General features: G+C 38.1%; 1 protein-coding gene across 1 annotated transcript; it reads right to left on the reverse strand.

Moving 5' to 3' along the window:
* Window positions 1-1,107: 1,107 nt before the first annotated feature.
* On the reverse strand, window positions 1,108-9,218 carry osr1 (odd-skipped related transcription factor 1). Its single transcript, XM_047393190.1, has 3 exons — window positions 8,984-9,218; window positions 2,440-3,141; window positions 1,108-1,799 (listed from the first exon to the last, which is right to left on the reverse strand). Exons 2-3 carry the CDS (start codon window positions 3,111-3,113, stop codon window positions 1,667-1,669), a joined length of 807 nt encoding a protein of 268 aa, XP_047249146.1. The 5' UTR covers window positions 3,114-3,141; window positions 8,984-9,218; the 3' UTR covers window positions 1,108-1,666.
* Window positions 9,219-11,402: the final 2,184 nt, after the last annotated feature.

Here is an 11,402-nt window from a genome sequence, read left to right on the forward strand (position 1 = left end):
GGTTGTTGTATCAGTTTTTTAGGAAGCCCTATGATTACCACAATGCAGAAAACGTTTACAGAATCATGGAATGGTAATTTCTGAAGTATTTTGGCTGTTGCAGCCCCCCATACCTGTCATTACCTGGTTGGGTGGAGGTCGGCCTAGCTCTCCTCTAAAAATGGCTGAAACACAGATGTCCTCCAAAAAATTAAAAACTTGAAGCTTAGTGCAACGTTTAGGGCAAAACAGAACCTTGGCAATTTTTATGAATCTGGAGAACAGCTTTTCTGTACGTTTTGTCAGCAAATGGTTGACTGGATACGTAAGAATGCTTGTGATGACCACTTATAGTCAAAGAGCCAGAAACAGGGAGAAGAAGAAAGTAAGTACGAGACATTAACGAATGCAAACTTTTAAACATTCAACTTAATCAGTTGAAGATTTTGTTGTTATGTGTGCTGAATCAGATATTCCGTTAGAAAGAATAGGAAGAATTGCCCGCTTTTGGTAAAGCACTGCAAACGGGGGAGAGGGGTGGTGAGCTAAATACAAAAAGAGTGTCAATCATGTACTTTGATAGAGAAGTCTGTGACAGACGGAAGAAATGAAAGTTAACATATGACCTGATCGTTATGCAAGTGTAATTATTTTTTATTCACTCCATGATTACCCTCTTTTTAGGTTGATAAATATGATTAGAATGAGAAAGGGGGATATTAGTAAAATAAAAATGGAAAAAGTGGAATTTAGAAAACAAATTTGGAAAATAATAAGAAGGATTTCACGGGGCTCTGCTTTTGAGATTTTAAAATTTTAATGCAATAAAAGGTATTGCATCGAGTCTGGAGTATTACGACAGTGCTTATGATTAAAAATGATTGATGGATAAGTTACTACTATTACTATTTGTTATCCAAGGTTGGGTTGCAGAAGTAACAGCTCCAGGAGGGGCATCTCTCTCCCAGGTGACACTCTACAGCAAAATGCTAACCTCTGAATAAAAGTTAAACATGATTAAATAAAACATACTACTGTGCGTAACAACATCGTACCTTTACAGGCTTGTAAGTGGCTAACCAAGATCATTTAAATGACAACAGCATAAAATGAACACAGCAAACCTGGTACAGTAAAATATTTTATTTAGAAATGATTATTTATTTAAAAAATAAGTTTAGGAAATCCAGTGATATATGTCAATAATCAATAATCAGGTTAAAGTGCAAAAATACAATTTGATATAATGCATCTGTACAAAAATAACATTGGATCGTGATATTTGTGTGTCGCTAACATGGCTTCTAGAAACCTATTTTGCATACATGCAGAATCCCTCTTTAGGTTAAAAGCTTTGAATTGAAATATTTGTGCTGAGATGCCTCAGGAGGTTCTTTTATTTTGAGGTCCATTTCACATTCCACACATCCACTGAGTTCGCTGCCAAATTGAACTCTGACAATCCGACACCCAGCCTTTATTAAGGCATATTTCTGTATTATTTCTAAGGAAAATCGGCTGCTGGAATATTTCTTCCTTGAGGAATGTTCACACAGAAAGCTGCGCCTCCATTGGCTGAGATGAAAAAAGGAAAAAAAAGTATCTTTGGGTTTTGTCTTTTCTTTGGTCTTGTTGTTTTTCCAGTGTTCCCGGTCCCTTTTGCTGTTGCTGCTGCTGCTGCAATGAATCACTTCATCTTGGCCGGCTTTAGTTCCTTGACCTGCATGTGTAATGTTTTGTGGACAGCCAACGTCCTGGACTGACAGAATCCCTTTCCGCACTCCTGACATTTGAAGGGCTTTTCTTTGGAATGAATGTATCTGCAGGGGGAAACAACAAGCCAAAGAATTAGGGTAGTGGAAGAGATGCCAACAAATCAGTGTTTTTTTTTTTTTTACATTTGTCCATAAAGTCAAGGACTAACATGCATCTAATGTAGTGACTACACAAGCAGCAGTTAATTCATGCTGCATGCCAGCTACCTCAGGTGACCTACATTCACAGATGCCTTTGCAGACGTGTCATCAAATATCTTTCTTCACGTGGCCAGCTGCCATATTTAGAAATAGTTTCAATGGGAATAAAAACACAGGCAAAGAAAATGCTCTTACTGCACTTTGATTGGAAATGTCTTTTAGAGCTCAGTTAAATTTAAGACTTTTACAGGTCGCACTTAGAAAGTTATTTTATTCGGCTTTCACGGTGCAAGCTAAACTAATGCTATAAATCTTTTAATTGTTGCAGGACCTTTGTTGTTTTTGTGCTTTCGATTAAGAAAATAAGGATGATTCAAGGTTTTTTTTTTAACCCCTTATCTCAAAGTTGTCACTTTTTCAACAAGAGTGAAAACAAATCTGGATTTGATTGGTTTAATTGGCTGAATGTGTAGTGAAAAAGTCCCAGTGCCTTTGGAATAAGAACAAGGTGTTGCAGTGATAAAGAATGAAGTATCTTCCTAACCTGTGGTCCCTGAGGTGGTCCTGTCTTCTGAAGGCCTTGTGGCAGATGTCGCAGGTGTATGGTCTCTCGTCTGTGTGCGTCCTCTCGTGGATCAAAAGGTTGTAGGATTTCGTAAAATGTCGGCCACAAAACTTGCAGACAAATTCCTTCTTAGTCTTAGAGGGCAGTCGGCCTCGGCTGGACTTACGCTCCGGTGAGGCCAGTTTGGTCACATCCAACAGGCATCCCAGGCTAGCTGAGGTCTGGTGTTGAGATGAAACCTGCGCTGTAGCGGCTGCAGCAGCAGCAGCACCCATCATGCTCAGGTCCTCAGCCTTCAGATGATCCTCCTGTGTTGCTGCAGCCGCCAGGTTGGCAAAGTCAAAGCGCGGTTTGCTCTTGGTGCCTTGCAGCAACCCTGCTGTGTCCAGCTTCGGCTGCAGAAGGTGGGGGAATATGGGGATGGAGGAGAACTGAGGAGGCAGCTTGGAGAATGTGCAGCGGGGAAAAGCCAGAGGTTGATAGCCAAGGGTCCACTGGTGAAGATGGATGGCGTGAAGAGCACTGAAGCTGTAGATGCTCTGAAAATGGTCAGCTGGCAGCTGGAGACCTGAGGAGCTCTGGATGAGGGAGCAGTTGGCCAGCTGAAGGGATGGGTGAAGAGGGACGGGGGCTGGTAGAGTCTTACTGCCCATAGCTGCTACTGCAAATCCAGCAGGCAATCTGATAAATACAGAAAAGCAAAACAAAAATAAATACATGTTATTACAGCCGATTTCAATCAATAAACCAATAAAACATTACAATTTTCACTGGTAAATCTTTGAAAGTAGATCAGTTATTATGCTTCTCTTTACTCTCTAACTATATAGCTAAATGCTAAGACCTATATGTAGATCTATGGAGTACCCACTCCCCATATCTCTGTTTGATAAAGCCACAGAAACTGACACCTCACAGCTGCATTTCATCCTGTCTCCAATCTCCATTATTTATGGAAATAAAATTTCTTAGGTTGTAGAACCACCATCAGCAGCAATAAAACAGTGGTTTTCTGTATGACTTTATCATTTTCTTACATCGTTGTGAAGGAAATCTGACCCACTCTTCTTTCCAGTGTTGCTTCAGTTCATTAATATTTGCAGGCAATACTTTCTGCACAGTTTTATGAAGATCTCACTGCAGCATTTTAATCAGGTTGAGGTCTGGACTTTGATTGGGCCATTGCAATGCCTCACATTCTATTCTTTTTCAGTCAGTCTATTATATATTTGTTGCAGTTTTTGGGATCATTGTTTTGTTGATGTCCCAGTTTGCATACATGATGTCACATTTGACCCTAGAATACTTTGACATACAGAGAGGTTTGTGGTTGACAGACAGACTGCAAGGTGCCCACATTCTGTGGTTGCAAAACAAGCCCCAATCATTAGCCCTCCACCACCTTGCTCAAAAGTTGGTATGACATGTTTGATTTTCTCCAAACATGGAGGAGTGCATAATGGAAACTAAATTCATCATCCTAAACTCTTCCAAAACTAAAACAACTTGTAAACAGAAGTTTTCGAAAATAAAAATAAGACAAAATCTTACTCAAACTCCAGAATTTATAAAAAGATGAACTTTGGTTTTAAAGGAGCAGTATAAGAAGAAATATGTGAACCAAGATTTAGTACCTTGAGAATTGATTGAGTTCAGAACTTTTAAAAGTTTTTTAAGGTAATGATTGAGACCAACGTCTCTGTGAATGAAAATATAGACCCGCTGCCAACGTTTGTACATACTCCTAAAGCCTTGTGTGGGTGTTTCCTGTTCCCAGAAACATGCCTGGGGCCGTTGAGGGCAGAGAGACAGAATGACAGCATTTAGCCACAGAAATACCTGCGAGCTGTTACATCAGGTTTGATAAGCTGAAGTAACAATAGACAATAATGTTGCTTTGTTTGAGGCAGTTGATGACGGACGTGAGCAGCAGCAGCAGCAGTTCCAGGATTAGAGCACAAGCCACACCTCCGCACGGTGTCGCTCACATGAAACCTGCTCACAAATCTGCAGCTGCTCCATAGAGTTTGTGGAAGTGTATCAATCAAAAGGAAGATTGGTTGCCTCTCTTGTGAACAAAACCCATAGAAATGAATCTGCATGAATGCATACAGTTCCATAATTTTATGATCCTAAAAGGTTGAGTCTGTGGTCATATCACAGCTCACACAGTAATATTTTACAGCATCAAAAAATCCTTCTGGTAACATCGTTTTGCACTCTTTCGGGAAGGCTTTAACAAAGATTACATTAATGTTAATTTTCTGTGCAGGTTTGCAGCATAACTAAGGGGACAACACCTTGGTTCACAAGCAGAAATGCATGTTTACTGTCCCTGACATCTCAAACAAATAGGGCAGATTGAACACTTCAAACGTGGACCAAAAAAATCACTTTAAAAAAGATTCAACCATCCTGTTTCTACATTGATCAAGCATCCAACTGCATGTGGAAAAAAACTATGCTGCTTAATTTGAAATCTGTGTTTTTTATCTTTAACATTTAATATATGTTGGTTTAAACATTTTAAACTACTTGATTACAGTCAGTAAATCATCTGATTTGTGCTTGTAAAGATCTAAAACTGAAGTTGGCATGGTAATGCATTTGTGGTTAAGGACTAAAGGTCATGAAGTTACACTGATCATCTTCGTTCATGTAAGTCTATGATCTAATAAGTCGAACAATCTTCAGAGAATAAAAAGGAACATCAGAAGGAACATCTAAATAAAGCTACAGAGCACAGCCTAACGAGATGAAGTCGCTCTGCTGGCATGAACAAGTTTGGCAGAAAATTAAAGCCATAATCTTTGTTGGCTGGTCCACATTTTTTAGGAGTTTTATTTCCTGTTTTCATTCAGAGTTAAAATACTAAGAGTTAGAATGTAAAAAGTATCTCCAATAACTGAGATGAAATTAATAATTTAACTGTGCGCATATTTGCTGCTTTAATGCAAGTTACCAAATCTGTTTTTTATTTATTATTGTGTTCACGCCTGTCAGCAGGATAAACAAAACATTGTCTCTGAAATCCAGTTATTCAGTTCTTTTTTTAATTCTGGTTAATAATGATAGTAAATATCAGAAGCAGCTTTGCTCTTAGTTATCCTGAGCTCTAAATCTGGTGTTTTTAGCCTGGATTCGATTCCCGGCCAGGGGTCTTTCTGCATGTTCTCCCCGTGCATGCGTGGGTTCTCACCAGGTACTCTGGCTTCCTCCCACAGTCCAAAGACATGCCTGCTAGGCATTAATTGGTCAATCTAAATTGCCCTTAGGTGTATGAATGAGTGTTTGCATGGTTGTTTGTGTGTTGCCCTGCGATGAACTTGCGACCTGTCCAGGGTGTACCCCGCCTCTCGCCCATAGACTGCTGGAGATAGGCACCAGCTCCCCTGTGACCCACTATGGAATAAGTGGTAGAAAATGACTGACTTTTGTGTAATTTAACTTTTTTTATTTAAATGAATATTTTGTGCTTTAGTCAGCAGCAGCTTATTAAAATCTGCTTTATTATTTTGACTTTTTTAGTACAAAGATGAATACGTAGATAAATCACTGAAAAGTAAATGACTATTAGTTGAGAAATACATTTATGAGCCATTATATAATTCAGTCATAAAGTAATTAAATAAATTGGTCACCAATTAAGAAATCAGTTAAATAAGTAAGTCAGTGAGTAAATTAACAAATTAAGTCATTTAATTTACTTTATCTACTTTAAACAAAGAATATGTAATAATATTTCAAAATAAAATCAAAATAAAATGTTCAGTAAAAATGTATATTTTCTAAATATATCCGGTCTTATGCTAATTTTATTTTCTGCTAATAATAACATCTTATTTTTCAAATGGGTCCAACAGTTTGTAACCAACCCTTCAACAGAATAAACCCTTTTTCTATGTTTTCATTTCATTTTATTATCTGCTCCAAATGTACTAATGTAGGAACTAGAGTTCATTTACAGAGCAGGTGTCAGGTAAAGGAAGAAAATCTGATTTCAGTCATGAACTCAACAAGACAAAAATGTTCTTTTCCTTCACCCTCATGCCTGATGTTTAACCCTTAGAGCTGCTGAACGTGTCAAGCTGAAGGTAAAGTTTCAAATATGGCACCTGGTCATAAAGAAATATGATTTTTCGTCAGCCTTTATGAAGAGAAAAGGCAAAGACACAATTTTCCTGCAGACAAAATCAACTGGAATTCAACTCTTCAAAATAATTTGCACAATATATGGAAAGTGCATGAAAAAATTTTATTGAACATAATTTGTTAGAAAGCCCTGTTGGAAAGGTCTCATTTTTAAAGAAAATTTTTTTATTAAATTGTTTAAAGCTGATTTAATCCATTTAAATTCACTGTCATGTTGTTCTTGAAGAATGCAAACATTAAAAAATTTGAATATTCAACAATGAATAACTTGCTAAAAGTTGCAGATTTTTTTTAAGAACTGAACTGAAGCAGATCTCTTCTGAAACTGCAGTGAAGGTTGTTAATGAGGAGCTCAAACAGCCCCCCCACCGGCTCCTCCTTTCTGATCACCATGCAGAAGTAATTGACTTTTATGCAGCAGGTTATTAGAGGAGATAAGTTCCCTGCCCCTGTTAACCCTTATATGTCTGAAGGGGCCCCCAAGGTGACATGTGGCCCCTTCCGTTTGGTGCGGTTTGTGAGATTGAGCACCTCAGAGGACGTGTTGGGACGCTGCTTCTCACCTTTACCTCATCACACCAAGAGAAGATAAGCAGGACTTGGATCCTCTGATGGGTTTGTTTCACTTTGCTGCAATGATTTAGATTTTACCACATTTAAGCAAACAGAAGATGAAAATAAATGGCAAAAAAACAAAAGAATTTATATATTTTATATTTCTCTTCAAATTTTAAACTTAACCTAAAACATATTTAAAGGCAGAGAAATTAAATAAACTGAGAGAATTTGGTTTTGCACAAAAAAAAGTATCTCATTAGAGAAATTTAATTTTTGGATGTCAGTTTGTGTAGAAATTCTAAAGTTTTATACATGAAACACTAGAACTTTTTAGAACACAAGGTTTCAGCACAACATCATAAAAAGGATAACACCAGACACACCAGACATGAAATGCACGTTCCACGTTAAGGCCTGTTGGAGTTTGCTCTCTCAGCTGGATCAAAAAAGGAGGCTCAGAGGTGTACTCAAAAAGTCTGCTGAGGGTTTTTTTTCTGCATGAACAATGCATTTAGGCTTGCAGGGGAGCGCTAATGTTTTTTGAAGCTGCAGCAGTGATTTATCAAAGCTGTGGACATTAAATCACAAGTGATGAATAGCTGCGTGTTTGGAGAACGAGATGTCCTCGTGCACTCGGTGAGAGCACACTTTCTTTACTGCACTCTAAAGAATAAACACCTGTCAGCACAGAACTGTAAACCCAGACCTCTCTCATGAAGTTTAGTTTTAGTGAAATGTTCAGATCTAGTTATTGTACTTTGGAAATACAAAAAAACGCTTGATAGAAGGACATTTATTTGATAAAAATATGGTTTATTCAGAGTGAAATAAGATGTTGAATGGAGCAAAACTTCAAAAACGAGAGGAATTTATGCAAACAGAGAAAAACAGAGAGTGAATTTAATCTAAAGATACTATTTGGTCCTGAACATAATAGCCCATTTCTGTACATATTCTAGACTGAATTAAATCTTTGTTTTGTTTTTTTAAGCGGGTCTTAAATTTGAGTTTTTCTTATAATGAACTGGTCTGAGATATTTTTGCTGAGACTTTAGCCTGAACTAAACAGTTTTAAAGAAAACCACAAAGCATTTTATTATTAGAAATAATGACTTTCATTGTTAAAAATGTTGTTTAAAGAACACACCAACAGAGTGTTTCAAACTGTGCAAGAGCTTCTACCACAGTAGTAGCTGATTCTGAGTTAAGTTAGAAGTTTTTCTTTTTGGAGGCACCAGAGATAAATCCCAGTTTGATCCTTTGACCCCTCAGATTTCACTCCAAACACCCCTTTAAATCCAGCTAAACTTAATTAGATCCCAAGTGTGGTTTGGTAGAGCAGTGTGATTAATCAGTTAATGAGGCCTGTGTGAAGGTGTCAGAAAGCATCTGCGGGGATGTTCATTCAGAGTAACAACTTTTATCTGTTTGGACCTCATTAAAAAAGGATTTCATCAATTACCTGATTAAAAACAGCGCGTTGTTTTCTGTTTATGCAGGCATACTGAATAAAATAGACATGTACTATTAAAATGTGTGGAAAATAAATCACATCGCAAGTGAAGTTAACAGATTTCACATATAATTTGTTTGAAGTTAAACCAATTTAAAAATCAGAAAGAAAAAATGTTGATCATAAATTGATCAGATCTGATCGGTAGCTGTCATGCAACAGTGTCACAAGAAGCTGAAACACCTGTTGCGCTTTAAGTCAGTGTATAAATAAATCTTTTAAAGAAGATGTTTCTCATAAAAATAATTAACCTTAAAAAGTTCTGTAGGACGATTAAGATCAAGTAAAATAAAGACTTACCAAACAAGTCGAGTTTAACCGGTTTTCTCCCGCCGGACGCTCTGAATGTGAAAGCCCGCCGCGAAGCCGTCTGAACGGGGATTGAAGCGTCAGTAAGTCGGCTGGAGCAGCAGCATGTTCCGGCTGCATGAATCTGTTCTGGTGTGATCTGATGTGATGTGATCTGTTCTGATCTGATCTGGGCTCAGATGTTCAGGCACGGTGGTGATCACGCCTCTGCGCTCTGTCGCACAGTTCTGCGCTCCCTTCTCTTCTCGGCCGCCTCTTTATCTCAGCCCACAGTCCGACACCTTCTGGCACGTCACACACCCAGCCCATAACCGCAGCACGGCTCGGGGGATCATGCACAGCTCTACATTGAGAAGATGTGGTCCTGAGTGTTGGGCTGGTTCTTCATGTGGCCATCAGGGCGCGCACACGCTCCTGGACTGATCCAAAGCTGTATTAACTGATGACAACTGGGGGTAACGGGAAAATACTTACAATGTCTTAATACTTGTTTTTTTTAGCAGTATTTCTATCTTTGTTGGTCCATTTGCAGCTCATGCTGCGTCTGTACATATGCATCTATAATGTTCTGGTCATTTTAATCACTTTTACTCACATCAGCGAGGCGCACGTCCAGTGCTCAGCTGCAGAAATGTTTGAGAACAACGACCCCTGTGGGCGTCACAGGTTACTGCAACAGGACTCGGGAGATAAGCTGTAAGAAAGTCATCCTCTCAAGTTGAAACAATTCTACAGGTGCATCCCAACAAATTAGAATATCTTCGAAAACTACATCTATTTCAGTAATTTAACTCAAAGAGTCAAACGCATGTATAATATACATTTGTTACACAAAGTGATGTAATTCAAGCGTGTATTTTTTAAAATCTGGATGAGTTTGGCTTACACCTCTTGAAAACTCAAAATTCAGTCTTTAAGAAAATTACAATAGTAAGACCAATAAAAAATGTATTCTAACACAAGATTATTAGCCATGTGAAACGTATATTCTTGTGTTGTACAGTATGTGTCATTAATACTAACAGCAATCTTCGGCTGATCTTCATTATTAGATCTAGTGTCTCTCAGCTTTCTCTTGATAATACTGAATAGATTCTCTGTGGGGTTCAGGTCAGATCAGTTTACCTCCCAATCAAGAGCAGTGATACCACAGTCATTAAAGCAGGTATTGGTATTGTTGATGAGGAGGTGTGAAGTCCTGCTGGAAAATTAAACAAGCATCTCCATAAAGCTTGTCAGCAGATGTAAGCGTGAAGTGCTCTAAAACATCCTGACAGACTGCTGCACTGACTTTTTGTTTGATAACACACAGTGCACCAACAGCAGTAGATGACAAGGCTCCCCCAAATCATCACTGAGTATTGAAACTTCACACTGAACCTCAGCCAACTTAGAGTCTGTGTCTCTGTGCTCTTTCTCAAAACTATGGGATCATGACTTCATTTTTTTTTGTTCTAAATAGAGGACTTTGGACCACTTATTAACAGTCCATTTTTTTTTTCTCTGGGTTAAACGGGTTTCTGACATTGTCCCTGGTTCAGGAATGGCTTAACTCAAGAATTGTGACAGTTGTAAACCATGAACCCTGTACATCTCCTTCATAATCCTCTCAAGGCCACAGTTGCTTTACCCTATTTTTAACCACACTTTTTCCCTCCACTTAACTTTCCTTTAATAGGGCAAATGAAGCACTCTTAGTGGCTTACCCTCCATTTAGAGGGTGTCAATGGCTGTCTGCTGCACAACCGTCAAGACATCAGTCTTTGCCATGTTTTTGCAGACCACAACAAAATGTTTCTGCATGATATTCTATCCTTCTGAGAAAGTGAATCTCTGGTTTTCATTAGTTGTGAGTGCCTAATGAATCTATATACCTTATGAATTAAATGTTTTAAATTGAATTATAAAAATGCATTTTCAATGATATTCTAATTTCTTGCGATCTGATTTTTGTTAATTCGAGAGGAAAATCCTACTTTTAAAGTAGTAATAATACTTTTAGTCTGCACTCAATTTTCTAAATACATGAGTACATTTTCTGTATTATAACATTTGACAGAGTCCTTTTGGCACAATGGTTTCAGCCTACAGTAAATGCTGCTCTAGCTTGTTATGCAGCTTTGATCCAATTTTTAAGGTTCTATGGCCTGTTTGGAAAACCTCCAGCACAGCCCTGATGTGATGCTAAGAAAAGCCCCTTTTCACTCTGATGGTTTCACTTAGTTACAATGCAATAACCATGTAACCCAGTCAGCGTATTCTTGGAAAGAAACACGAGACACCTATATACTTTATTTAGAACAGATGAAAGTTGAAATGTTTGTACTGACCAGTAAGAGATGCAAACATGCTGAGAGAGAAACTGTTTTAAATGTTGCTGAAAAATTAAACATAGGAACCTTCTTGGAAT

This window comes from Girardinichthys multiradiatus, chromosome 19, assembly GCF_021462225.1.
Source record: "Girardinichthys multiradiatus isolate DD_20200921_A chromosome 19, DD_fGirMul_XY1, whole genome shotgun sequence".
NCBI lineage: Eukaryota > Metazoa > Chordata > Actinopteri > Cyprinodontiformes > Goodeidae > Girardinichthys > Girardinichthys multiradiatus.

Excerpts from the sequence above, each read along its gene's own strand:
- osr1 (XM_047393190.1), bottom strand. The coding sequence starts at position 3,113 with ATGGGCAGTAAGACTCTACCAGCCCCCGTCCCTCTTCACCCATCCCTT. Across the intron at positions 1,800-2,439 it reads GACCACCTCAGGGACCACAG|ATACATTCATTCCAAAGAAA; the intron begins GTTAGGAAGATA and ends TTCCCCCTGCAG.